Here is a 23,601-nt window from a genome sequence, read left to right on the forward strand (position 1 = left end):
TTAAGTAGATGGATCTTGCTGAATAAGTGGCTAAGGCTTCATTATGTAACAATTTTCAGAAGCAGCCTTTTAGGCCCTGTGATAGGATTGATATCTTCAAACCAGTAGTATATTATTCCACACACTTTAATTAACTTGATTTCTCTATGAAAATACCAGCCAGCTAGGAGAGAGTGAGACCAAATGATGGATAGCATTAAACACCTTTCCTTAACTGTCCACATCACATTGACACCCAAGTTGTTCATGAACCAGTTTGTGAACAGCTCAGCATTTTCAGCTCAACTGATCAGTGCAACATCCTTTAAAACAGCCCCTTGCAAGCAAGCTGCAGTGTAGTTGAGCACCCAGGGACAGACAGGACACTGAAGTCTGTGATCAATTGCCCTCAAGAACACAGAATAAAAGCCACAGTACAGGACCACAAGGGACAGCAAGCTTGTCACAAAAAGGTTAAGACAACTGATGTGGCTATGGATGTCTTAAGGGCATTTCCCCTCCTGCATTGCTTTAGCTGATGCTATAAAAGCAATTCTTCCTTCTCCAAACCTTCACATCCATCTTTTCCACATGTGCCTATGAAACACTAAATAAGGATCTGCACAGCCACTTCCACACCCAAAAGAAATTGCTTGCTTTCACACATTAAGTTCTTCTCAAAGGGGAAGGAAGTGCTAGTAGCCTATATGGTGTATCCTTCAGAAACAAGGTAAAGTAGGAAACAGAGGCATTGAAATCCCTTCTCCACTACAGATCTGCTCTCAGGCTGCAAGGTGGACAAGATTTGCAGATGCTACAGTACAAGCATGAATACCTGCAATTATAAACTGGGCTGAAGTCATGATGTAACCCTTGTCATTATTTCATCTTTTTTCTAGAAATGTGATGTCTGGTATGAAGACAACCACCATATGTAGTTACAGATCTCATCTAGCAACTGTGCAGCTGCTCTTCCACTCCAGTTACAGCCCAGTAGCAACAACTCTTGTAGCAAAAGCTGACCATGATTTTTCCTCTGCACATAACCATGATCTTGTTTAGAGCCACAGAGACAGGTGATATGGTGGTTAAGGAAGATACTAGGTCCCCTTTATTATGGGCTTCCTGTGTGTGTTAAAAAAACTGTAAGGAAGGGGAAGAGAAGGTGAATTTCAGTTGTGTAGTACCTCCCTCCCCACCAAGCATTCAGAACTCGTGTAAATGTTGCTCATCCTTCCAGAAGAGTTCTATAATGGGTTATCTTTTCCCACCACATTAAATGAGTTAGGTTTATTTCAATTAGGTTAAAACCAAGCAAATGGGAGGTATTTTAAAATAGTTACCCTGTCCAGGAGTCAAATGTAAGACATTTTAGTACAGACTTTCTATATGAGAATTTCCAGTTACAACCTGAGGTGCTAAGCACCAAAACAGTAATCATATAAATGATTTTAAAAGCTGCTTCTCACATAGGAAAATGTCAGCCAAAATTCAGATCTTCAACTAGATCCTTCTATGATTAATAATTTCATTATAACCATGTATGTGATCTATAATATGCTCCAAATAAAGGCAAAGGACAGTTCCCTACCACAGATATGAAGATATAGTCATACACACACTCCTGATGCATCAGTCATCATGTACTTTTAAAGTCAGTTTTATCTGGTGCCATCTCTCAGCTCAAACAGCAATATAATATGGTACATTAGGAATGGCTCATGTACACTTATGACATTAACAGCAGATTTCTTCAACCTTCTGTTGATGGATGCCAGGAAACAAGCAGGAGCTGTTCTTGCATATGACTATTCAAGTCTAGCAATGTCCTATTCCCTAAAATTAGGATGCCAGCTAATAATTCAGCTTCAGCAGTGCCGTAGCTCATCCTCTAAGGTGTAGATTTTTGCTTTTAAGTCTTTTAGTTCTCCTTGAATTTTACATGTTAGTTTATTTCCTTGGCGGACCTCACGTAGAATTGCAAGATCCTGGTCTGGTCCCAAATTCAAAGCCACCTAAAAACAAAAAGAAAAACAGATTAAGAAAAAGCTGTACAGCATACAATTTAGGGAGTATTATGGTAAGTATATGAGGGAAAGAACTCTAAAGGAGACCCTTTGTAGACAGCAAAGAGGATATGTAAGTTAATAGCACTAGGATAATGCACATCAGCAACAGAAAGGTGCTCCAGAACCAAAAATAAAGAACAAAGCTTTCATAACATTATGTTGTTGTACTATAGTACTAGCAAGGAAAAAATCTTAATAGAACACAACCATGTTGACTCATAGCCTTTTGACTTCTTTCTAGTTCCTGTGTTATTTAGAGACACACAAAAAGGGGCAAGTTAAAGTATTTATCAAGTAACTCGTATCTAGCTCTAAGTACCTCAGGAGATAAGATGATTTATCTTTTGCTATTTCAACTAGAGGTGTTCCAACTGCTGTGGCTGACCTGCTGCCCTCTGAACTGCACAGGATTCAAGAGCAGCTCAAGTCCAAAGCCTTGACTCAGGCAGTGCCTGTACTGAGCTGAACAAAGGCTGCTGGATAATCAGAACTCCTGATGGCAAGCTGGCCAGGGCTGACATTTCCTGTCACCCTGCAACTGGATAGAGCATGCCATCCCAGCCACTTTCAAGGGCACAGCATTGGAAGCTGCTCTAAAATCCCTCTATTCTCCTGACCCACTATGGTTTCTTATTGTGTCATCATGTAGTTCTCAGTCAAAAATTTTAATAGCAAATCAGGAAATTTAGTGATCTCAACCTCAAGTGATGACAAGGATTGAATGATCACTCTGGAGATGACTTCTTGCAAGTCATGACTCCCCTGCCCTCTTGTGGTTAACAGTGTTAAGAAATTGAGAAAACAATGAAGAGTACACCCACAGATACAAAACATACAAGTCGCCAGTAAAGCCATCATACATATTTTTTTTCCCCTTTCATGTACTGCTGTTAGTCCTTAAAGAATAAAAGTTTAAAAACCCATAGGACATTAATAAAAAAACCCAAACAAATTGAAGCCTTTAATAAAAAAAATGCATTAGTGTGCATAAACTGAACTGTGCATCAAAAAGTACAGGAAAAGAATGAATCAGTAGCACTGCCAGACTCCTGCAGGAGAGTCTAAGCTATACCAAGATCATTCTCTCAAGCATATTATAGATAAATGTCTCATCTGTAACTCCAAGCAACATCAAGGCTGTGCATTTCCCTCTAAGCTGTTCTGATGTTCATCTACACATCTGGAAGCTACTACAGAGAACACAGCTTCAACTTCCAGCCACTGCTTCTGCAGTGATTTTTGCAAAGTCACAAATGACATACTAAAGTAATAAACAGAGTATTCACAATACTTAAGACAATGATCAAGCTCTTACTGGAACAGAACCAAACACTATGGCTCTCACAAATAAAATAAACAATCATTTTCTTTGCAGGATAAATTTCCTGAATCAAACCACCGCCTTGCAATTTTGAGACAGCTAAGTAAGCTACAGGTATCACATAAAAACTTTTGAGAATGGAAACAAAAATACACAGCTAATGTATAGCAAGGACAGTTCTTGGTAAGCTTGATGCCTAACTGATAAACAAAGACAAATCTTTTTTTGCTTTGTAAAATACAGAGGAGGCTAAATGTTGTCAGATACTCATATTTAAAGGCACACTTGGAAAATGAATTATTTCCTTAACTCTAGGGGAATACTACATTAAATACTGAGAATACATCTCTATAGGATAAGCCCACAACAGTCTGCCTCAGAAAGGCTTAGCTGTTACCTTATAAGTCTTCTTCTCTACATCTTTCAGTTTCTGCTGAAGCTGTTTAATGTCATTCTTGAAGCCCTCTACTTCCATACTACGACGTTTTTCCAAGGCTTCACATCGCTGAGTCATCAGTCTCAGGCGCTGCCCCATCTTTTCTGAGCGTTCCTATGGAGATAAAAACTCAATAGGCTATACCAAATAAATGCTGGAAGATCATCACACAGCCAGCAGATGATGACAGCCTAATTACCTTAAAGAGTTCTTTGCCAGCATCTCTCTCCTCACGGATCCTAGCCACCTCCCCTTCCAGGGAGACACACTGCTCTCTGTACATGTGTGACAGGTGTTTTTCCTGCACTAGCTTGTCTTGCAGTAACTAGGACATAGGAAGAACAGAAAAAATTAACTCAAGACTGTGCTTACAAAACTTCCCCTGCCCTGGACAAGCAAGTGTGATAACATTGCCAATATGACAGGAAAATGAAAATTAACTTAGGAGCTCTAGTTCCAGTTGCATGTGAGGACAATACTGTAACATCAGCCCCATTACCAAAACCTTTGAAATAAGTTACCAGTTTTGTATGGTTGCTCATCATTAAAAATAACATTCAACCATTCAACTAATGCTGTAACTCCCCTTTCACAGCTGCTTTCTCAGTACTGCATTTCAGAGGCATCTGCATTCAGGGGTAGATGGGAACAATTCCCTATTTCCTGTTTACTTTCCAATTCCTTATTCTGATCTCCCATCTTCTCACTGGAAGTGTAGTAGAAGAGGAAGAAAAAAATCAGACTGCAAGAGAAGAGCTGGAAGACATCAATTGAGAGGACTCATTCTCCCCTGACAGCATCAAGGAAGATCCAGCCACTGCATTCTAAGACCATTAGCTCAGAGCACTTACAGGAACAGAGAGCCACATGCAGTCACCAGGTTAAAAACTGCTGGCCCCTCTTATCACGTGGCTTACAGAATTCGGGATTTTTTTTCTGGGCATGAAAGAAGCAGACAGTGACATGCTACCATAAATCCTAACTATACATTTTATCTGAAATTTGAAGGTAATGCTGATTTTGAAGCAGGAGGAGCATTAATTTATTTAGATTAATGCCAAAAATAATGTAACTTCGAAACTGCTGCTAGTGCCTGTGTATTGCGCCAACACCAAGGTGCTTGTAATTTTCTAGTCAAAAACTGTTAAAGAGCCTCTACCAAAGACAAAAAAAAAATTACCTTTATTTCTCTGCTGTGGCGTTTTGAAGTTCCATCATTTGCCTGAATCATATTCTTCAGCTCGCTCTGCTTCTTTTGTCCTGACGCTGTGCTGAAAGCAAGATGATCCAGATCTTTGCCAAGTTTCCTCAACAGACTATCCTTCTCTGCCATCCATGCTTTCTCATTGGCTCTGGCATCAAACTTGAGCTGGAGAAAGTCCCGGGTACTCTCATACAAGAGATCTTGGGTCTTATGGAGCCTGCAAAAAGGGATCTCAGTGGAGTTAACTTCTTTCCTAGTGCCTACCTTAATTTCATCAGTCATCACTGCAAGCTGGAAGAAGCACAGGAGAAGACACGTGGTCTAAATGTGAGTTTAACTCTTCTCATCTAATGAAAGAAGTGCTCTTCTTCCAATGTGAAGGATTTTTAATAAGCAGATTATTCCACTCATCTTCCACACACTACCAGGTGGCTGCATAATTTGCTTTTCTGCCTGCTGCAGAAAGCAACACACTGAAAGTCATAACATTTCTATTGCTCCCTCTCTTCTCACCTCATGACTACATCATGGTCATGCTCTCACACTCACTTTTCTGTTATAGCTTTTATCTTGTCCTGGTCCTTCCGATGCCGGACCTCAGCTTCCTCCATCTGAATCCGCCTGTCCTCGAGTAGTGCCTCAACCTGCTCCTTGGTTAATCGTGCCTGTTCTTCTATCTGAGCTTGCAGGGCCTTCACCTGCATAAGCAAACAAAGACATTACAGAACAAGACCTCACACCAGCTCTGCTCCTGTTAAATGCCAAGATTTAGATCAAAAACTGTACCTGATAACACCTTTGGCAGTTCTAATTTCTCAATCTTTTGTTTTTGTTTAAATGCTAAGTATTTTAAACAACTAAAGCATTTAAAGAAAAAATCATGCTGTGGGCAAGAGAGGCATGCTATAAGGACCAACATTAGATTGTTAAGATTTTTATATTGTTAAGATTTAAATTGCACACATCTAACAAATCCTGTGGAATATGCAGAGACACTTCTTGAACCTTTGCTTGAACAAATAATATTAATAATAAAAACAACAGCCACCATCAATATCTGCTGTACAGGTTTGCTTGATTCATCCTTCCTCATACTTTGCATACAGCTTCTGGCATCTTCTCCAGTTCATGATTCTGCACATTTTATCTTTCATTCTGTCATGCTACCTGTACCTAAACTTCTATGTAAGTCTAGAAAAGGGAACATTTCATTGTATCACTGCACCTTATGGGGCTGCCTAATACTGTCTCAAACACATTGCTTTTGTCAAACTTCCACAAAACACCCAACCCTGCACATCTTCAGTGGGTTTAATGTAAATTCATATATGCTATCAAATTATGGGAGATAATATCAATTACACATTCTGTACTTAAGGACAACAAATTTCAGTTGACATTACTGGAACATCTGCTTACATAAAGCTTCCAGAATCAGTTCTTAAATTTACATTCACAGGAAAGAAACAGCTAAGTAAAGTGACAAAGTGTGAATCCATAGTAAAATGCAGGGATTTATACAACCAGTACATCTACATCTTATCTTAAGCAGACAGAATATTTTTTATCATAATTTTCTGCAAGCCAGCAATTATGTCCATCAGTTAGCAAATGTTTTTACCTGTAGTAGAAGAGTGCCATCATCTTTTTGATATCTTTCAGAACTTCTTAATTTCTCTCCTTTTGCTCTTAGTTTTGAAGTGCTCTTCTCTGTACCTATTGAAGAAATTTAACTGAAGTAGGAAAGGGTTTTCCAATGTACTTGCAATACCTTTCCAAGCATGACATATTTGTGTTCTGGTGGGCCTACAGGAACAACAGAAAGACTTCCACTACTACAGTCACAAGGACTTCTAGGAGGGTTACCTGAAAGAAAAGAATTCTAGAACTTCAGGTGATCACATTCATCCTCTCTATCATACTGCAGTATTTAGGCATCCTCCTAATTTTGTTGGCATATATAGAAAGAAAACTTGACATGTTTTCTTAAAATAAATGATGAATAGGCAGATGCCAAAGCTGCACAAACATCAAGGCTTGAACGAGTTTTGAGCTTGTTGGCTAATTTCAGTCAGTTTGATGAAACAATTATTTCAAAAGAGAAAATTGGTATGTAGGTATATGGACCCACACTACTGTCTGCATGAAAGGCAAGCAGAACCTGACACCTGTGGCAAAGGTGCCTGGCCAGTTGGTACTTGCACACTTCCAGAACAGCCACATGAGGGTCATACAGCCTCCCCCTTAGCTGAGCACATCAGGGACATGAGAGCCAGCTAAGGCTATTTTAAAGGATGTTGAAGGGAAGCCAAGAGTACTGAATGGATATGTACAGACACATTTAGGGAACTTAATGGAGATTTACCAAATCATTCACAGACAGGAATTATTCTGGCATACAGGAGATAGACACACAAAAAGAGCAAGAGCTGAGCTGCTGTTACTCAGCTTGGTGTGGGTACCTGTGCTGGAAGCACCATCTTGTTCCTGAGTCTCTGCTGGCCTTTGCAGAACAGTAACCTACAGAAACAAGACATCTGCACTGAGCATCTACTTCCCCAAAGGTGCAATGGTCAAGAACAAACCTTAAGAAGTTAAAACAAGATATCCAAAAGAATAGCATTACCTTACTTCTACCACAAGACAAGGAAGACATTCACAAGTGTAATGCCCATGTTGAAAAGTTTCCTTTACCATGGACGAGTTTTGCCATTACTGCCTCTGTATTTTTCACCAGAAAAAGTGGGAAGTAATTCTGCCTTTGATGGCTTCATTAGGATGAAAATCTGCACCCTCAGCAGGAAAAAGAGCATTTTGGAGACAGAGAGAAGAAGAAGGTGAAGATGATATTATTTCCTTCTTTTATACTCCTCCTTGTCTCAGCAAGGCAGAGAAACATGAAGCTTCATTTATCAGCACATTCATTCAAGATACTGAACAAGCCTGAGATAAAGCTAAGTGACAAAAATACTGAAACCCAACTGCTGAAATGAAACCCACCTAAAAAAAAGGAGGCCATGAAAGAGCAGGTTATAACCCCAATGCTTATCTTTAGGTTGATATTACATAATAGGCTTAATTTTAGAGCTACCCTAAACCAGGAATTTTAAAGCTTTTGCAAGATCTTTGAAGAGCTTGAGCAGTGCAGAGCAACCATGAACAGTGCAGCATATTTCAGCCTTTTTCTGCACCTTATTCCAAAATAAATCCTATATTCTTGTCATAGTCTGTATATCCAAATCCCTCATGACTTTCCTGACTAGGTTCAACTGCACTGCACATTATATGTACTGCCATTTAAACAATTCAACATCACTTCTGAAATATGCAACACAATGTTGTCTAGAGTGGGTGGTTTTTCAGCAATCTTCAACCCAGGAAACTGCTGCAGCAACCTTGACACATTCTTCTTTACTGAAGCTCTAAGAGATAGGCATTCTGAGATAGCTGAGCTTCAAACACTGTGACTGGCCATTTTCTGCACTTTTTTTTTCCTTTTTGTGGTGTTCCTGCCATCTTCTTGACAACCATTTGCCAGATGACTTCAGACTCCTATCTGCCATTTCAGAGGCTGAGCTGGAGGTATGTTTTGAAGGCAGAAGGAGGCTGATGCTAAGGCTGATGCACACCTACTTTCAGTGTGCTTGTTCTTACTTACCTTTATACTACAGCATTTATACTAAAATCTGGTGTTGCTACAGACCCCTCTTGCTTTGGGCTCATTTAGCAACTTTGACTCGTGTTACAGATCTGGTCTGTGGTCAGACTCTGGGATACAGATGCTCAGGTTAAAATCCAAAGAGGAGATCTACAGAAAAATGGAACTTGCCTTATGTGGAGGCTCCTTATGAAAATATGTAACTTCTCCTTCATCTGCTCCCAGTATAGCCAGGAGTTGTTGGATTTTTTTTCTGTCCTCCAATTCCCTGGAATACAAAGGAAGTGGTCAGCACATTTTTCTTTAAAATACATCATGACATTGTGACATCCTTTTACTTTACCTGTTGATGCTTGCAAGTTTTCCAACCTGTTGCAGTTCCTGAGAATACTGCTTTAAAAACAAGCTCCCAAAGACATTCCTGATGTTGCCAATACAAGAACACCACCAATTTTGTTGAAACTGGAGAGCATTTCTCTTTTCAAGTATGACAATACTATGTAGGCTGATACAATAGCACATGGTGAAAAGAATTTGCATTAAGAGTTATGAACTACCTAAAATTCTCTCAGATTTTAAGTGTCCATTGTTTTTAAGGCAAACTATATTAAGGGCTGTATCAGACTTTTTATCACACTCCTGAGAAGTGTCAAAGCACACCAACACATGTTTTGACTTATGTTCTTAAATCTTGAACGGAAAAATTCACGCTGGAGCACAGAAAGAGTGAGGAAGAAGTAACAGAGACAATATGTAATGAATTGACCATAACCCCCATTCCCTCCCACTCTGTGCTCCTCAGGAGGAGGAGGAGGTAGAAAATTCATGAGTGAAGTTGAGCTGGGACAAGAGAGGTGCGGGGGAAAGGTATTTTAAGATCTAGGTTTATTTCTCATTATCCTACTCTGATTTTATGGAATGGTTTGGGTTGGAAGGGACCTTAGAGATCATCTAGTTTCAAGCCCCTTGCCACAGGCAGGGAACCTTCCACTACACCAGGTTTCTCAGAGACCCATCCAACCTGGCCTTGAACACTCCCAGGGATGGGGCATCCACAGCTTCTCTCAGCAACCTGTTCCAGTGGCCCACCATCCTCACAGTGAAGAATTTCCTACCAACAACAAATCTAAACCCGCCCTCTTTCAGTTAAAGCCATGCCCCTCATCCTGTCACTACATGCTCCTGTAGTAGTCCCTCTCCAGCTCTCTTGTAGGCCCTCCAAGTGCTAGAAGGCTGCAATAAGGGCTCCCTGGAGCCTTCTCTTCTTGAGGCTGAACAGCTTCTACTCTCTCAGCCTGGCAGCCTCTCTTTGTAAGACAGAGGCTCCAGCCCTCTGATCATTTAATTGTTAATTTCCCCCAGTCAAGACTGTTTTGCCTGTGATGGTAATTGGCGAATGATCTCTCTGTCCTTATCTTGACCCATTAATCTTTTCTTGTATGTTCTCTCCCCTGTCCAGCAGAGGAGGTGAGTGACAAAAGATGCCTTGGAATGCCTCCATATGCTTTCATCTTGGTGGGCACCTGGCATCCAGCCAAGGTCAACCCATCAGAGACAGCTTCAATCAAAACTTCACATTCAAACTGGTAACACAATTCAAATCTGAACCAGCGTTCAATTTCTGCTCTTCCTTCTACTACCAGAATAGGAGGAATGATAAGTGGAAACATTTAGCAGCCCAACATATTGCACTGCACCTCCACTGGTATGGTTTCATAGGAAGTGTGGAATAATTGCTACTCTGAGCGCTCCAGGTCTGGCTGAGAACGTAGTGCATGAATTGCTGCTGGCAGTGCCTCAGCCCCCCACGCAAGACAGCCCACCTGAGTTTCAGACGGTCATTCTCCGAGTACAGGCGAAGGACTTGCTCCTTCTCCTGGAACAGGTACACCTGCATATCACTCAAAGCCTTCTGCAGCTCTGCAATCTCCTCTTCCAAGTGGCAGATTTCCCACTGCAAGTGGTGCTGAGTGGAGAGAATAAAGTACTTGAAATTAAACACAACACTTACAAACTTCAAACTGCTTGTGCTCTGAGTCTGGAACTGGGATAGAAGAGCCAGCTCAAGAATTATTTTAGTCTCCTATCATATTTGACCAAATGAGGGCAGTATTGCAAAAATTATTTTAAAATGTTTCAGCTGGGAGTTCAGAGCCCTGAGAATCACTGTCACTACACAACAGTGAAATAAGGCCTCAGCTTGGGTCTCCAGTTTCCAGTGGTTGCATTTCCACACTGGTGGTCAGAGCAGGTATGGGGAGTCTGTCAACAAAAACCTAGCAAAGCCTCTAACAGCATTTACTTTTGAAACAAATCACCAAAGAACACACATTAAAATATCTGTATGGTTTAGCAGCAAGAAATCCAGCTAGTTACTATGTTTCATTTTTCCCACCTGGTATAGGAAGCTACCAACCACTCCTGTATGAAAAAAGCACTATTTTGCAACCTGCCCCTCTTTTTCCCACATGACAGTAAGATGTACAGTACATACTTCCCCAAGGACTTTCAGGCTGCTTCAAGCATGGGCAGCGCTTGACGAGGCACCTCAATCACCTCAGAAGTGACTGTTTTATTCCCAAAGAACCATCCACAACTACAAAGATGACTGCTAGGGAGATACATGCTATAGTCCATACCAGGGCACTGCACTTAAAGAATATTTTGCAGATATTCTTTAAGATTGCTTCCTCTTAAAAGGCAAATTTTTAGATTTCTGCTTAACAGCTTATGGATTGCACTGCAGTAAATATTAAATATATCCATAAGTCAAAGCCTATTAAATTTGGACAGAAGATCGTTCCTTCAATACAAGAAGCAAGGGAAAGAAGCTGGACAACATGGGAAATTAGCACCTAAATTCAGACCTTAATATAAAAAAAAATTGCAAAATTCCCACTGTGAAGCTATAACCAAGCTATAATGACTTTTGAAGAACATCCCACAGGCATGTTTCTATTTGATGTGACAGAGGACAGACAGCTAGATTTTAAAATCAACCACCAAAATCTACTTATGTCTTCCTAGCTCTACCATGTTGCTGGTAAATCCCAAGACTTCTGTGCTGAGTTTTCAACTGAATAAAAATACTAAGCTTGTGAATGTAGTCCATCATTGCTCAAAAACTCGTTTCCTAACCTGCTCATCATAGGTTTGCTTGTATTTCTCCAGCCTTTTTACCAATTCCTCATGTTCCTCATCAAAGTCAGCAATCTTCTTGCGGTAATATTCCAGGAGCTCATGGGAGGGGTACAGATGGGCCAAGCGCTCACGGATTGATGGGAGAGGAGTAAAGTCCTCCTGACTCGGAGACCGGGATTCAGCAGATCTGGAAGAGGCACGTGTGGTTGGCAGCCTGGACAGAAAGAATCTCTGATGACATGTAAGCCTCAGACAGGAAAATTAAAACGCTTTCTGAAGTAGCTAAAAAGATTTTAAACTTTTACACAGATTCAGTTTAAAACACAGATTAGCTTGACTGTTCTCTGGGTATTAACAAGTGATCATGGCATTTAGGAGAACCAAGACCTTTGATAAAGAGCAGCTTGCAGGTGTATTGTACTGTGGAGGAGGGCCCAAATGATGGAAAAGATAAAAAAATATGTCATGGAAGCAAAGCCTCATACATTATTTGGGGAGGATGACTTTGAAAAGAGGAGAAAAAGAATAGAAGGACATAACTCAGAGGACAAAAAGTCCATTGCTGTTAAATTAGAAGCAGAAATAAACAGGAAAACAATCTGTGACAGTCCCTATTGGACACCCAAACAGAAAAACACTTTCTAAAGACCAACGAATGAATGAAGATGATAAATCAGGCTAGCTAATGCACCAGCCATTATAATTTAAGGTCTAGGTCTAGGAATCTATGTGCTTTCCTTTCTGGTGTACTTGATGTTCTTATCCACATAGCTTGTCCACCCTTAACACTGAAATAGAAGCTGCCAAGTGCTTGAATCTTATGTTGAAGTGCTACATGGAAGGCAAGTCAATGTTATATAAATCAAATCAAGGATATGTATGATTACATATTGTATTTTTCCTCAAAACAATATTTAGTGCATTCAAACATTTAATCTGTTCAAATAAGCAGCAAATTTGCAAATAGAGCTGCAGAGTAAAAAAAAAAAAACCCAAACCAAACAGCTTAAAAAGGATTCTTTCCATTATTTATATTGATATGACAAACTTTTTTTTGTAAGCAATAGTATGAATAACAGAAGCTAAGAAGCCTCTTGAGTAAAGAGCTACTTAGTGAAAACAGAATTCAGAATCTGGTCGTAGAGAATCAGGAATTTTTATGAAAAAGTGATTTGGTAGGTGACGCTGAGGCAATGGTGACCTCTATGGAACCACTCACCAAAGCTGCTTGAATCAGAACCCCAGTGCACATCCATGAAAACTCTGGGGACTGTCGGAAAGCATTAAATACGCAAAAGTGTTAAGTACTGCGTGCAAGAACTTGCTTTAGGACCAGAAACTCCTTAAACAATACCCTTAAGAGAAATAACACTAGAAAGAAAGAGGTAACCGGCACAAGGTGAGCGTTTTACTGCTGAAGAGCAGCAGAAACTGAGAGATGGAAGAACAAGGACAGCAGGCACAGGAGCAGACCAAAAGGTGCCCTACGGCAAACCAGTCCAGCGGGCAGTAAGGGAAGGGCTCCGGGAGCCGCGATGTCCCGGCGGCAGCAGCAGCCCCCACACTCACTACCTTGCGCAGCGCGGGCTCCGCGCAGTGCGGTCCGCTGCGCTCATCGTGCCCCTGCGGAGAGCCGGGCCCTTCGCGGGTGAGGGAGAGCGGCTTCGGGCACCCCGGTAGGCGGGCGAAGGGGGGGTGCCCGGCGGGAGCCCCGCTGGAAGAGCCCCGGGATAGAGGTCCGGGGATGGGGGTCCCGCCTCCGCCTCCGCACGGCGCCAACGGCCGAGCAACCGCCGCACCGGCCCCGCCGCGGCTTAAACGGCGCGACCGCCCGCCCCCGCGGCCTCCTCCAATCACAGACAGGCTTTCATGCGCGGCCGGTAGCCTGCACCAATCAGCGCTCGCGACACGGGCGTCAGCGGCTCCGCGCCGGCGCGTCTGGGAGTTGTAGTTCTGGGGTGGCCGCAGGGCCTGTGGCGGAGCGCAGGGAGGAGCGTGGGGCCTGTGCTTATGGACCCGTGTTTGTGAGGGCAGCGATTCGGGCTACGGGCAAAATAAAAGCAACCTTTATCCGCACCGGTAAAACGCGCCATGCAAAACGCCCCTTTACCTCTGAAAGTGACCTGGCATTTGGAAGCAGCCACAAGAAGTTACTGGCACAAATTCTGGTTGAATTGAATGTGTTTTTTAGGTCATCCCAGTGCCTTTTAGCCTCCTCATCCTCCTCATGTATTCCCGGTAGTACCTAGTAGCAGTGTTGCCGTTTATGCACCAAATGATTTCCTAAGTGTGCTGGCGAAAAAACAATTTTCTCAGCAATAAGCCAGGGTTCTTTTTTTCCTTAAGACTTCGTTTAAAAGACATGGACTTTCTGTATGACAAGAAAAAAAAAAAAAAAAAAAGCTTATTTACGAAACCACGAGGTTCTTCCTCACCGCAATTTGCAGCTTCCTGGTGAGGGGAAGAGAGGGGGCAGGCATTTATCTCTTTTTGGTGACCAGCGACAGGACCTGAGGGAATGGCCTGAAGCTGCTGTAAGTTTAGGTTGGATATTACAAAAAGGCTTTTCCCCCAGAGGGTGGTTGGGCACTGGAGCAGCTCCCCAGGGCAGTGGGCACAGCACCGGCCTGCCAGAGCTCAAGGAGCTTGGACAAGGCTCTGGGGCACAGGCTGCGACTCTTGGGGTGTCCTGTGCAGGGCCAGCGGTCGGACTTGATGCTACTTGTGGGTCCCTTCCAACTCAGAACATTCTGTGACTCTGCGATCCTTCTTCAAATCAATTTTCTCATCCAATAGAGAAAATAAGCAGGGCAGATCGTTTCTCTTGGCAAAGTCCAGAAGAAAGGCTGCTGTTAGGGACTGGCCCTGATGACGCTCGTTGGCTGGTCCCTTCCAGCTCAGGATATTTAGGATTCCCTGGGGTTAGGCAGGGGGCTCTCCCCACTCCCATAGAGCAGCTGCACACGTTGTACGAGGGGCTGAAGCGTTCTCTCAGGGAAGTGATAGATAACCCCAGATAACCAAGAAGAATAAAAACTGAGATGTGGACAGGTGTTTTAAAGGCCAACAGCCCCAAAACCAGAGCAGGTAATGGAGAAAAGCTTAAAATTTTCTTTTAAAAGGATTTCCTGCAGAGGAGAGGATCTCTCCTTTAAAGGATCCTTAAAAGGATCTCTCTCTTATCTTGATAAGATGAGAAAAATGTCAATTCTGGTTATATAGGATATTTAAGTTTTGCTGTTAAGAAAACCTGCAACATTCCCACCATTGCCTCCCAGAGACCTTCACCAGCCTAAACACATTAACACAAAACCAAAACAACCTTGAAGGATCTACAGGGAAACCAGCAAAAGACTGGATCTCAAAACAAAGCTTTTCAGCACAGAGATTTTTCCTTCTGGTATTCCTGGCTAAATCATGGCTTATCTTAGAAATCAGGTACGTGGTGACTCTGTTGTTGGGAATACAAGACACGTGTACTTCCTCAAAAGAATCTAGAACAGCTCATCAGAAGAGAGACACAACCAAATAATAAAAGAAAAAAAAAAGTGGAAGGAGCTTGTAGAAATATATAATTTCTAGATACTAGTAGGGAAACATCTGCATCCTACATGCTTATATAGTCCTACATAAAATTTTCGAGCATCCATGTCGGAATCCCCCTGTGAAATGCAAGAATACTTGGCAACAACACAATAACCTCAATTTGCTCAATGTTTTAGAAGATCAGATTGATCTTACCTGTAACTTCTGTTAAAATTAGCCATCTGCATTGGACGTGTGTTTCCCACACGTAAAATGTGGGTGACACCTCTTTAACCTGGCAGGGAAGTGATGCAGATAAATGTTTTGCTCTGCATGCAGCAGGTCTTGTAAAGCCTCCTGGTAACGGGAGGAGGGAATTAACTTATTCTGAGGCTGAAATAGAACACCAGCACGGAGGTTTGAATAATCAGTAAGAATAAAGTGAAATGTGGCATTTGGTAGACACCGAAGGCACAGTTCTGGTTAAACACAAAAAAGACATACAATTTACTTTGGAAGACTGTGTTGCAACGGATAGGTAAAAGATACAGATCTCTCTGTGACCATTGACAGGATCTGAGGGAATGGCCTGGAGCTGTGCCAGGGCAGGTTTAGGTTGGGTGTCGGGAAAAGGTTTTTCCCCCAGAGGGTGGTTGGGCACTGGAGCAGCTCCCCAGGGCAGTGGGCACAGCACCGGCCTGCCAGAGCTCAAGGAGCGTTTGGACAAGGCTCTGGGGCACAGGCTGCGACTCTTGGGGATGGTGCGGTGCAGGGCAGGCGGTCACTCTGCGATACTCGTGGCTCTCTCCCCCATTCCGACGCCTCCCTTCGCTCCCGGCGCTCCTGAGGGCAATCGGGGGGCGGGGCCTGCGGATGGGGCGTGGCCGTGGGGGCGTGGCCTCTCGCGGCGCTCCTGACGTCCGGCACAGACAATGGGCGACGCGGCCCCGCGGAACCGGAAGTGAATGGCTTGGATTTCGTCGCACATTCCTCCGCGGCGGAAGTGGCGGTGGCCCCGCCCTCCCCGGTCCCCGGTCCCTCCTGCCCCGGCGCAGTGCCCTGAGGGGCGGCAGGGGGAGCGGATTTGCGCTGGGATCTGTCGCGGGGGCTTTTCCGGGAGCGGAAGGCGCGGAAGCCACCTCGCCAGGAGAAGCGCTGCGGGGGAACTACTTTTTGGATCGGAAGGCAACGTGCGAACACTTCCGGGGAGGGCTCAGAAAGAGACATCACTTCCGGCGGGCCGGGACGCGAGGAGCGGGGCTCGGGCGGGGGCAGCGGTCCCGGCCGGGACAGCGACAGCAGCACTTGGCAGCAGATCCCGCCGCCCCGCCCGGCAGCGCCGCCAGGGGATGCGCCTCGGTCCCCGGCCCAGCCCCTGAGCCCCCCGGCCATCCCTCTCCGCCCTGTGCTCCCGGCGGCGGCGGCGCCCCCCTCCCCCTGCGGCTATGGCGGGGGGCGGCGGGTCGCGCTATGCGGCCGAGTTCGTGCCGCCGCCCGAGTGCCCCGTATTCGAGCCCAGCTGGGAGGAGTTCAGCGACCCGCTCGGCTTCATCGGCCGCATCCGCGGCCTGGCCGAGAAAACCGGCATCTGCAAGATCCGGCCCCCCAAGGTACCGCCCGCCTTGGCGGCTGCGCCCCGGGGCATCCCCGGGCTGCGCCGGGCGGCCTGAGAGCGGCCGGGCCCTCGGTGGCCGGGCGGAGGACGTGAGGAGCTGGGCAGGCCGTTCCCCCCGCTCCGCACTCGCTCGGGGTTTCGTGTGTCGCTTTCCCTAGGCCGCGGTGTCCGTGCCAGGGACGCCGAGGAACCTGTAGAATCTTTGACCTCCGAGCGGGGCTCTGTAGAGGCTGCTTGGGAGCAGCTGAGAAGCGAATCGTGCATGGCGGTGCCCGGCACTTCATGCTATTTTTACTTCCAAAACGCCAGCAGTCGACTTGTGAAAGCTGGGAAGGCTTTGTAGGTGAAATCGGGCGTTTGCTCCGGGCGGGGAAGAGAGAGAAGGAAGGGTATTTGTTGGTTACGTATCATTGTTCATAAACACAATTTTTAGACCGTTAAGAGGAGGATGGGCAACCCGTTCGTGTACGGGCATTACGTTTGTGCACAGCTCTTCGGGAGGCAGCAGCTTAATCTCTCTGGTGGCCTGGGCGTTACTTACGGTCACCTGCCCAGCGACCTGGCTGGGCTGGTCATCGCAGGGAGAACATCAGGCAGCGTGGCAAAAGGCACTTCTATCAGGGAGTTACTAAAGTACAAATAAACTTCAAATGCAGCTGTTAATAAGAGACTTGAAAATACTGAGAGAGGTAAAAACTTGAAAAGAAAGTGTGTAGCTGAGAAGAGTGTGGGTATGGGGGTTGCTGGTTGGATTTCATGGTTCTCTCCTGACCCGTTTTGGTTCCCGGAATGTGTTCAGTTAGTTTAATGACATATGGTGAAAACTTGACCTCCAAGGGGCTGCCCTTTCTAAAATAAGCTGCATAGCTCAGGTTGAGAGGCCACAAGGAGCAGATCCAGATCCTGTTCATTGGGGATAACTGGAACTTTCCTGGCTGTTGGATGCGTTTGTGTTTCTCTGAGACTGCTGAGCTGCTTGCCCTGCACGGTTTCACAGGGCGCACGTGTTGGGTTGATTTGCAACCTGCAGTAATTGCTAAATCAGACATTTCGTACTACCCTGACTGATTAATTGCTGTTTTCTATTATTAGAAGTTGTAAATATTTGAGGTTGTGCTCAAGGCCCTTACATGCTGCAGCAGATTGTGTGGCTTGTCCACCTGTAATGGCGTGTCCTCCTTCTGGTGTAGTCACTGCCAGGTAGACGATCTGCTGTAACTGAAGCTGTGGCAGAAAGTGCTAAAAAGCTGAATTACTTGTTTTGATGTTGTCACACGGTTTTGAGAGATGGGACTGGGAGGCACTTGTGGTTGCACGGACCCCTGCCAGTGCTGAGAAAGTCATTATTTGTGGCTCCATTTCTGTTAAAAGAATTGGGCTCCCGACTGGTGGTCTTGTCTTTATTGAAATGACTGTAGACAAGCAGAAAACCTTTAGATGTGTTATGATGTGCCTGATTTAGTCTTTGTTGCTGTTGACACTGAGGATTTTTGAGTGTGTAGGATATATGGATTTTTTGTTTAAAGTAAATAAATAACCGACCAGCTACAGAGTGTATCTCGTGTTTAAGCTTAGCATGAGGTAATGCATACTGAGATGCTTTGAACCTTATTTTCTTTGACATTTTTGAATCTGTGAGGATCTTTCTTCAAACTAAAATGTGGTGGGAGGAACACTGTTGTATAAGCAGAAAAATATCTTAAAATTGGAAAATGATATCACCAGTTGTTCTGAGAAACTAACTTACAATTGGAAGCTTGTTTACTCAGGCATTATTAGGGTGTTTGGTTTTGTGCATTTTTCAGAGAAGTTTCTGGAAGCAATAAAATGTCTTTCTGTCTCTGTTTAGGACTGGCAGCCTCCATTTGCATGTGAAGTACAAAGTTTTCGTTTCACTCCACGAATTCAGCGCCTGAATGAACTGGAGGTGAGCTTTTCCACTGTTGATATAATTTTGTGTTTGCACTGAAAGAAAGAGGTCTCCCTGCTTGAGATTTGCATCTTGCAGGTTTCTGGATGGAGAACACTTCAGAAGCCCATAGACCACATCAGTGTTTATACTTGCTAGTGGCAGAGTTTGTATAAAATGACTCTCCCTTGCTTTGGGAAAAATCTGATTTTTATTTTATTACCCAAAATAACCACAGGAGTTTTTCACATTCACCTGGTAGTGTCTAGAATGAATTCCAAATATCATGTGTGTAGTAAGAGCAGCCAGTATCTAGCCCTTCAGAGCTCCACAGGCAATGATTTTTTTCTCTTAAAATATTTCATGCTGCTCTGATGCCTCTGGTTACCTCATACTGTCGTGATAATGCCTTTTAAGCCTTAAAACTATTTTTTATAGGCTTATTATAGCTGGTTAATTTTATGATTTAAAAACTTATGTGAGCTGTCTTGAAAGCAGTATGACCTCCATTCTGTCCTGGTTTTTCCTTTTCTCTGCAACATTTCTCAAAGCCTTGCTTTGTTCACATACCAGAATGTCATTTGGCTTGTAAATGGGTCTCCTTATGGAAAGTGATTTGGGTACTCCAGAATAGAGGCCCTTTGTGTAGATAAGGCATATATAAAAACTGGTCATATATAAAAACTGACATATAGAAAAACTTGATAATTCCCCTCCTCCCCACAGATAATTGTCCTGTTCACACAAGACACCACTGTGTTCTTTTTGCCAGGGTCGGGATTAAATGCTCGAGATGGTATTTCTTGTTTGGACTGAGGTGTTTATTAGTTCTTATCTATGTTACAGTCTCACAAACTGTGAGTTCTACAGCACTTCACTCTAACAAACGAAAAAAATGGAGCTGTATCTCTCTCTCTACAAGGCCTTTTAATCTCTAACTAAGAAATGACGCTTAAATTATTTTTACTTTTAACCTAATAACCAACCACCTGTGGCCTGTAATGTGGACATTTTTATCTAATTACACAGTACCACCCAAACCCATGGAGAAGAAGGTAAAGAAGGACTAGCCTCTGCCCTAAAACCTCTGTCTTGCTTTATATAAATTACTATATTCTAAAATCTTAAGCTCTAAGTTTTCTACCATGTGATATTACACACTTCTATTCAAACTACACACCCATAATCTTAGTTTTATCATTCTATTTTCTTTTTTTTCTTCTATTTTGGAAGCCTTCTCCACAGCCTCAGGTCAAATGCAGTGTTCTCTTGGGGGTCACAATTAATAATTGTTTTTGTGTTTCTCCTTGGAATGCTGATTATTTCATAAGCATGCATTTTGCTTTCAGACCAAGAAATTATTTGGTAGGAATTTAATTTATAGTGTCTTAAATGCAGAGACAAAAGCATATGTAATTTTCTTTTTGTAAAGTCTTTCTTTTTAACAATATTTCTATTTTTAGGGTTTTTTTTACCTGACAAATACCTCCCCTGGCAAGTTGCATGTTGAAAATGGAAACACTATAAAAACATACCTTGTTTTCTCTCAGGACTGTAAGATTTTGCCACATTTGGTTTTGAGCATACGTGATTGTCTACCTTTACTGATTCCAGGCAATGACAAGAGTGAAACTGGACTTCTTGGATCAGTTAGCAAAATTTTGGGAACTCCAAGGATCCAATTTAAAAATCCCTGTGGTTGAGAGAAAAATACTGGATCTGTATGGTCTGAGCAAGGTAAGTATTTGTAGGCCTTAGGCAGACAGGGATTTCAGTTTTCATTCAAGCTCAAGAAGCCAAGCAAGAGGAAGGGCTTGTGTTACAGCACTAATCTCATTAATCCGGAGATTTAATAAGTGGGAAAAATGCAGTGAAAAGACATTTCTAATGTGAATGTTTATAGCAAACCTGTCACAGTGTAATTTAATTAGTTACCTTTGGTTGGATTCCATACAGTAAGTGTTTATTACCTTGTATAGCCTGAATGTCCTGATGTCGACTGGCCTCTTGATTTTTAGTTCTCCATTCTTACATGTGGTGGAGCTGCAGGAGTTTGAGGTGTTGTTTGGGAAGGCAGCAGTATGCCTGTGTTCATTTCAGGTCTGATCAACAATTCTGTAATGAATTGTTGCAATTTCTCCTTCCTCTCTTCCAGCAGAGGTTTTTATAAACACATATCTTCAAAAATATATATAATGTCAGCTCCAGGGATACTTATTTAATTTCCAAAACAGACTTGGCTTAAGGCTGGCTAGAAATGAGTATTTCCATAGTTATTTTGGTGAACACGCCAAACTTCTTTCAAAGTTTACACACAAGTCTCTGTTGGAATTTGGTTTTGCACTGGCAAAATATATGTACCATTATAGACTTAGCTGCTAATAAATATAAATAGGTAGATTTCTTCTTGCAGGGAAAAGACCGAAGTTCTGGTAGTTCTAGTGCTTCTAGGTTAGAGCATCAGTTTCCATTCCCCATCAAGATTTATTTCTCTTAGGTAAGTAAAAATGTAAATGAGTATCTTTTTGTTTTAAAGAAAGTCAAGTGTTTTGGAAAGTCTGGAAGGGCTGATAAAATGCTGAGAAATGCTGATAAAATGTCTTCCAGTATTTTTTTTTCTTTTTTTGTCTATGGTGGCTTACTGGGATACGCAGAATATCAGAGAGGTACTGGAAAATATCTGGGTCACTGTAGTGAGCTGGAACAACATCTACAATTGGCCGTAGATTGGCAGCTCTCAGTTGATTTGGTTCGTTACTGGCTTCTTTAGCTGTTGTTCATACATAGATAATTTTAGAAAACAGGTTTTCCTGGAAACTTTAAAGATAAGTTGAAATTTAGGACAGGTTTATTTTAAAATGTTTTTCTAGAGCTTTTCTGTAAATATGAGGAAAGATAATTATCAATATTATTATTGTTTTATTTAAGTGTAACTCCGTGTGATTATGGGAGAAACCAGAATTAACGAATTTACTTGTCACTGTCACAGTTAGACTTCTCAGTTTACTTCAGCCTCACAAGCAAACCATAAGTTTCACTCCAGTAACAAAATGGTTTTGCCTTGAGGTTTCTAACAGTATGTGAAACATTGAGCTTGAAATTTAGCTTTCATGTGTAAAGAAATGCAATGCAAAATGACACTCCTGTAAAAATGATACTAATCTTGCAAATAATATAAATGGAATTATAATCCATTTGTGTTTTAAGTTGCTTGGCAGTGAAACTGTAAAAGGAATGGAGGCAGTGGAAACATGGCCTGTGTGTTAGAGGAAGCAACTCATATGCTTTTATATTGCTTGCAGGAAAATGGTCTTTTTTTTAATTGTGTATACATATAGATGTAAGCAGTGATAGTTCTGTATGTGAATTACTGGTCTGAAACCAATTGAAGTCATTTCAGTAGTAACTGGACTGAGTTGGAAGGTAAATTTACTTTTCCCTCTTTTTATAGTAGTCTCTCTTCAGGGTTTTGTGAGAGTTCTGAGCTCCAACACTCCTTTCTGCCTGGGGTCTGTTAAAATGGGCTTTATTGCTGGCCAGACTTGTGTTTTACAACAGAGTACAAGTCTGGTGAGGGTTAACTTTTCAGTTTGCTCTTATGGTAGGTTTTGTATCTTTTCCAGCACATGATAAACCTTAACTGTTGGACTCCTCCTGTCACAGATAGTATGCAATTTACGTTTGCTAGTAAATTAAAAATCACATTAAATATATTAAACAATAAGAACAAATAAGTGCTTTGTTATGAAAGGATTAGTCTTTCAGGAAACGAAAGCTAATTTCAGGATTCTGTCACTTTCCATGAACCTTTTAACATTTGGTTGGTTTAATTGATTCTTGCTTTACACAAGCTGGTGAGAGCAGCTCAAAACCCTTAACTTTTTATTTATTTCAGATTGTTGCCAACAAAGGAGGCTTTGAAGTAGTGACCAAAGAGAAGAAATGGTCTAAAGTGGCAAGTCGGCTTGGCTACCTGCCAGGGAAAGGCACGGGGTCATTGCTCAAGTCTCATTATGAGCGGATCCTGTATCCCTATGAGCTCTTCCAGTCTGGAGTCAGCCTCATGGTGAGATGCTCATCTTTCATGCTATGAAGAGGGTACCCAAAAGGCACACAGAGTGCTGTGTTACTCTCTGTGAAACTGGGACATGGGGTCAGTGCTGTTAGAAGCTCCAGCTGTGCCAACAAAGCTAGAACCACCCTTGTAGTTATCTGTGACAGAATAGTGCTAGAAGTTGTAACATGACCTTGTGTAGTTATTTTCTGGTATTTCTTTATAGGACTGAGGTCAACCGTGTTGGGAAGGAAAACAAGGCAAAAGATGATATGCTTAATTGGAAATGTTTATTTTTCTCTTGATAACCTGGTAGCTGGGATTCAGTTTTCTTCTTTGAAGGGTGAATGAATTAATTGGCCTCTTTTCCAAATGGTGTGTGCAATGCTGTGTGACTTCACTCGTCCTGTTTCTTAGCAGACAGGATGATTCAGAGGCTCTGGAATGATTAGCACTGCCTGACCAACAGTGTCCTGTTCTCTGCTCCTCTAGGGCATCCAAAAGCCTAACTTGGATCTCAAGGAAAAAGTGGAGGCTGAGGACCTCAGTTCAGATGCCCAAGCTTCCCCAAAGCAGGCTTCAAGGATGAATGTTATGTTGAAGAGAACCAGGCGTGTCAAATCCCAGGTATTCCTGCTGATCAGCTCTTACAGACAGAGAACGCTTATTTCTCCCACCAGTGCAGCAGCC

At 42.8% G+C, this 23,601-nt stretch overlaps 2 protein-coding genes across 5 annotated transcripts in view; one reads left to right on the forward strand and one right to left on the reverse strand.

Moving 5' to 3' along the window:
- Window positions 1-1,610: 1,610 nt before the first annotated feature.
- Window positions 1,611-13,612, reverse strand: CCDC77 (coiled-coil domain containing 77). The gene is made up of 11 exons (XM_053978234.1): window positions 13,381-13,612; window positions 11,806-12,022; window positions 10,491-10,633; window positions 8,839-8,935; window positions 7,472-7,529; window positions 6,631-6,725; window positions 5,559-5,707; window positions 4,986-5,226; window positions 4,005-4,130; window positions 3,767-3,919; window positions 1,611-1,994 (listed from the first exon to the last, which is right to left on the reverse strand). The coding sequence occupies exons 1-11, from the start codon at window positions 13,422-13,424 to the stop codon at window positions 1,848-1,850; spliced, it is 1,470 nt and encodes a 489-aa protein (XP_053834209.1). The 5' UTR covers window positions 13,425-13,612; the 3' UTR covers window positions 1,611-1,847.
- A 2,949-nt stretch (window positions 13,613-16,561) lies between these two features.
- Window positions 16,562-23,601, forward strand: part of KDM5A (lysine demethylase 5A) — a 51,066-nt gene continuing 44,026 nt past the window's right edge. For 2 of the 4 annotated variants that reach the window (XM_053977205.1, XM_053977206.1), the window contains exons 1-5: window positions 16,562-16,943; window positions 18,798-18,875; window positions 20,472-20,594; window positions 22,753-22,923; window positions 23,404-23,538. In XM_053977205.1, coding sequence (XP_053833180.1) covers window positions 16,779-16,943; window positions 18,798-18,875; window positions 20,472-20,594; window positions 22,753-22,923; window positions 23,404-23,538 — 672 coding nt within the window. In that variant the 5' untranslated portion in view covers window positions 16,562-16,778. Of the gene's footprint in view, window positions 16,944-17,053; window positions 17,288-18,797; window positions 18,876-20,471; window positions 20,595-22,752; window positions 22,924-23,142; window positions 23,287-23,403; window positions 23,539-23,601 lie in introns of those variants that run through there. The other 2 variants (XM_053977207.1, XM_053977208.1) reach the window with 2 other exon arrangements.

Source organism: Vidua macroura, chromosome 5 (genome assembly GCF_024509145.1).
Source record: "Vidua macroura isolate BioBank_ID:100142 chromosome 5, ASM2450914v1, whole genome shotgun sequence".
Taxonomy (NCBI): domain Eukaryota; kingdom Metazoa; phylum Chordata; class Aves; order Passeriformes; family Viduidae; genus Vidua; species Vidua macroura.

What these genes read in the sequence shown, in the direction of transcription:
- CCDC77 (XM_053978234.1), bottom strand. Translation starts at nt 13,424, where the DNA reads ATGAGCGCAGCGGACCGCACTGCGCGGAGCCCGCGCTGCGCAAG. An exon ending in ATGGCACTCTTCTACTACAG is followed by an intron (nt 5,708 to 6,630) that starts GTAAAAACATTT and finishes TTGCTTATGCAG; the next exon opens with GTGAAGGCCCTGCAAGCTCA. An exon ending in TAGAGAAGAAGACTTATAAG is followed by an intron (nt 1,995 to 3,766) that starts GTAACAGCTAAG and finishes TTTTGTTTTTAG; the next exon opens with GTGGCTTTGAATTTGGGACC.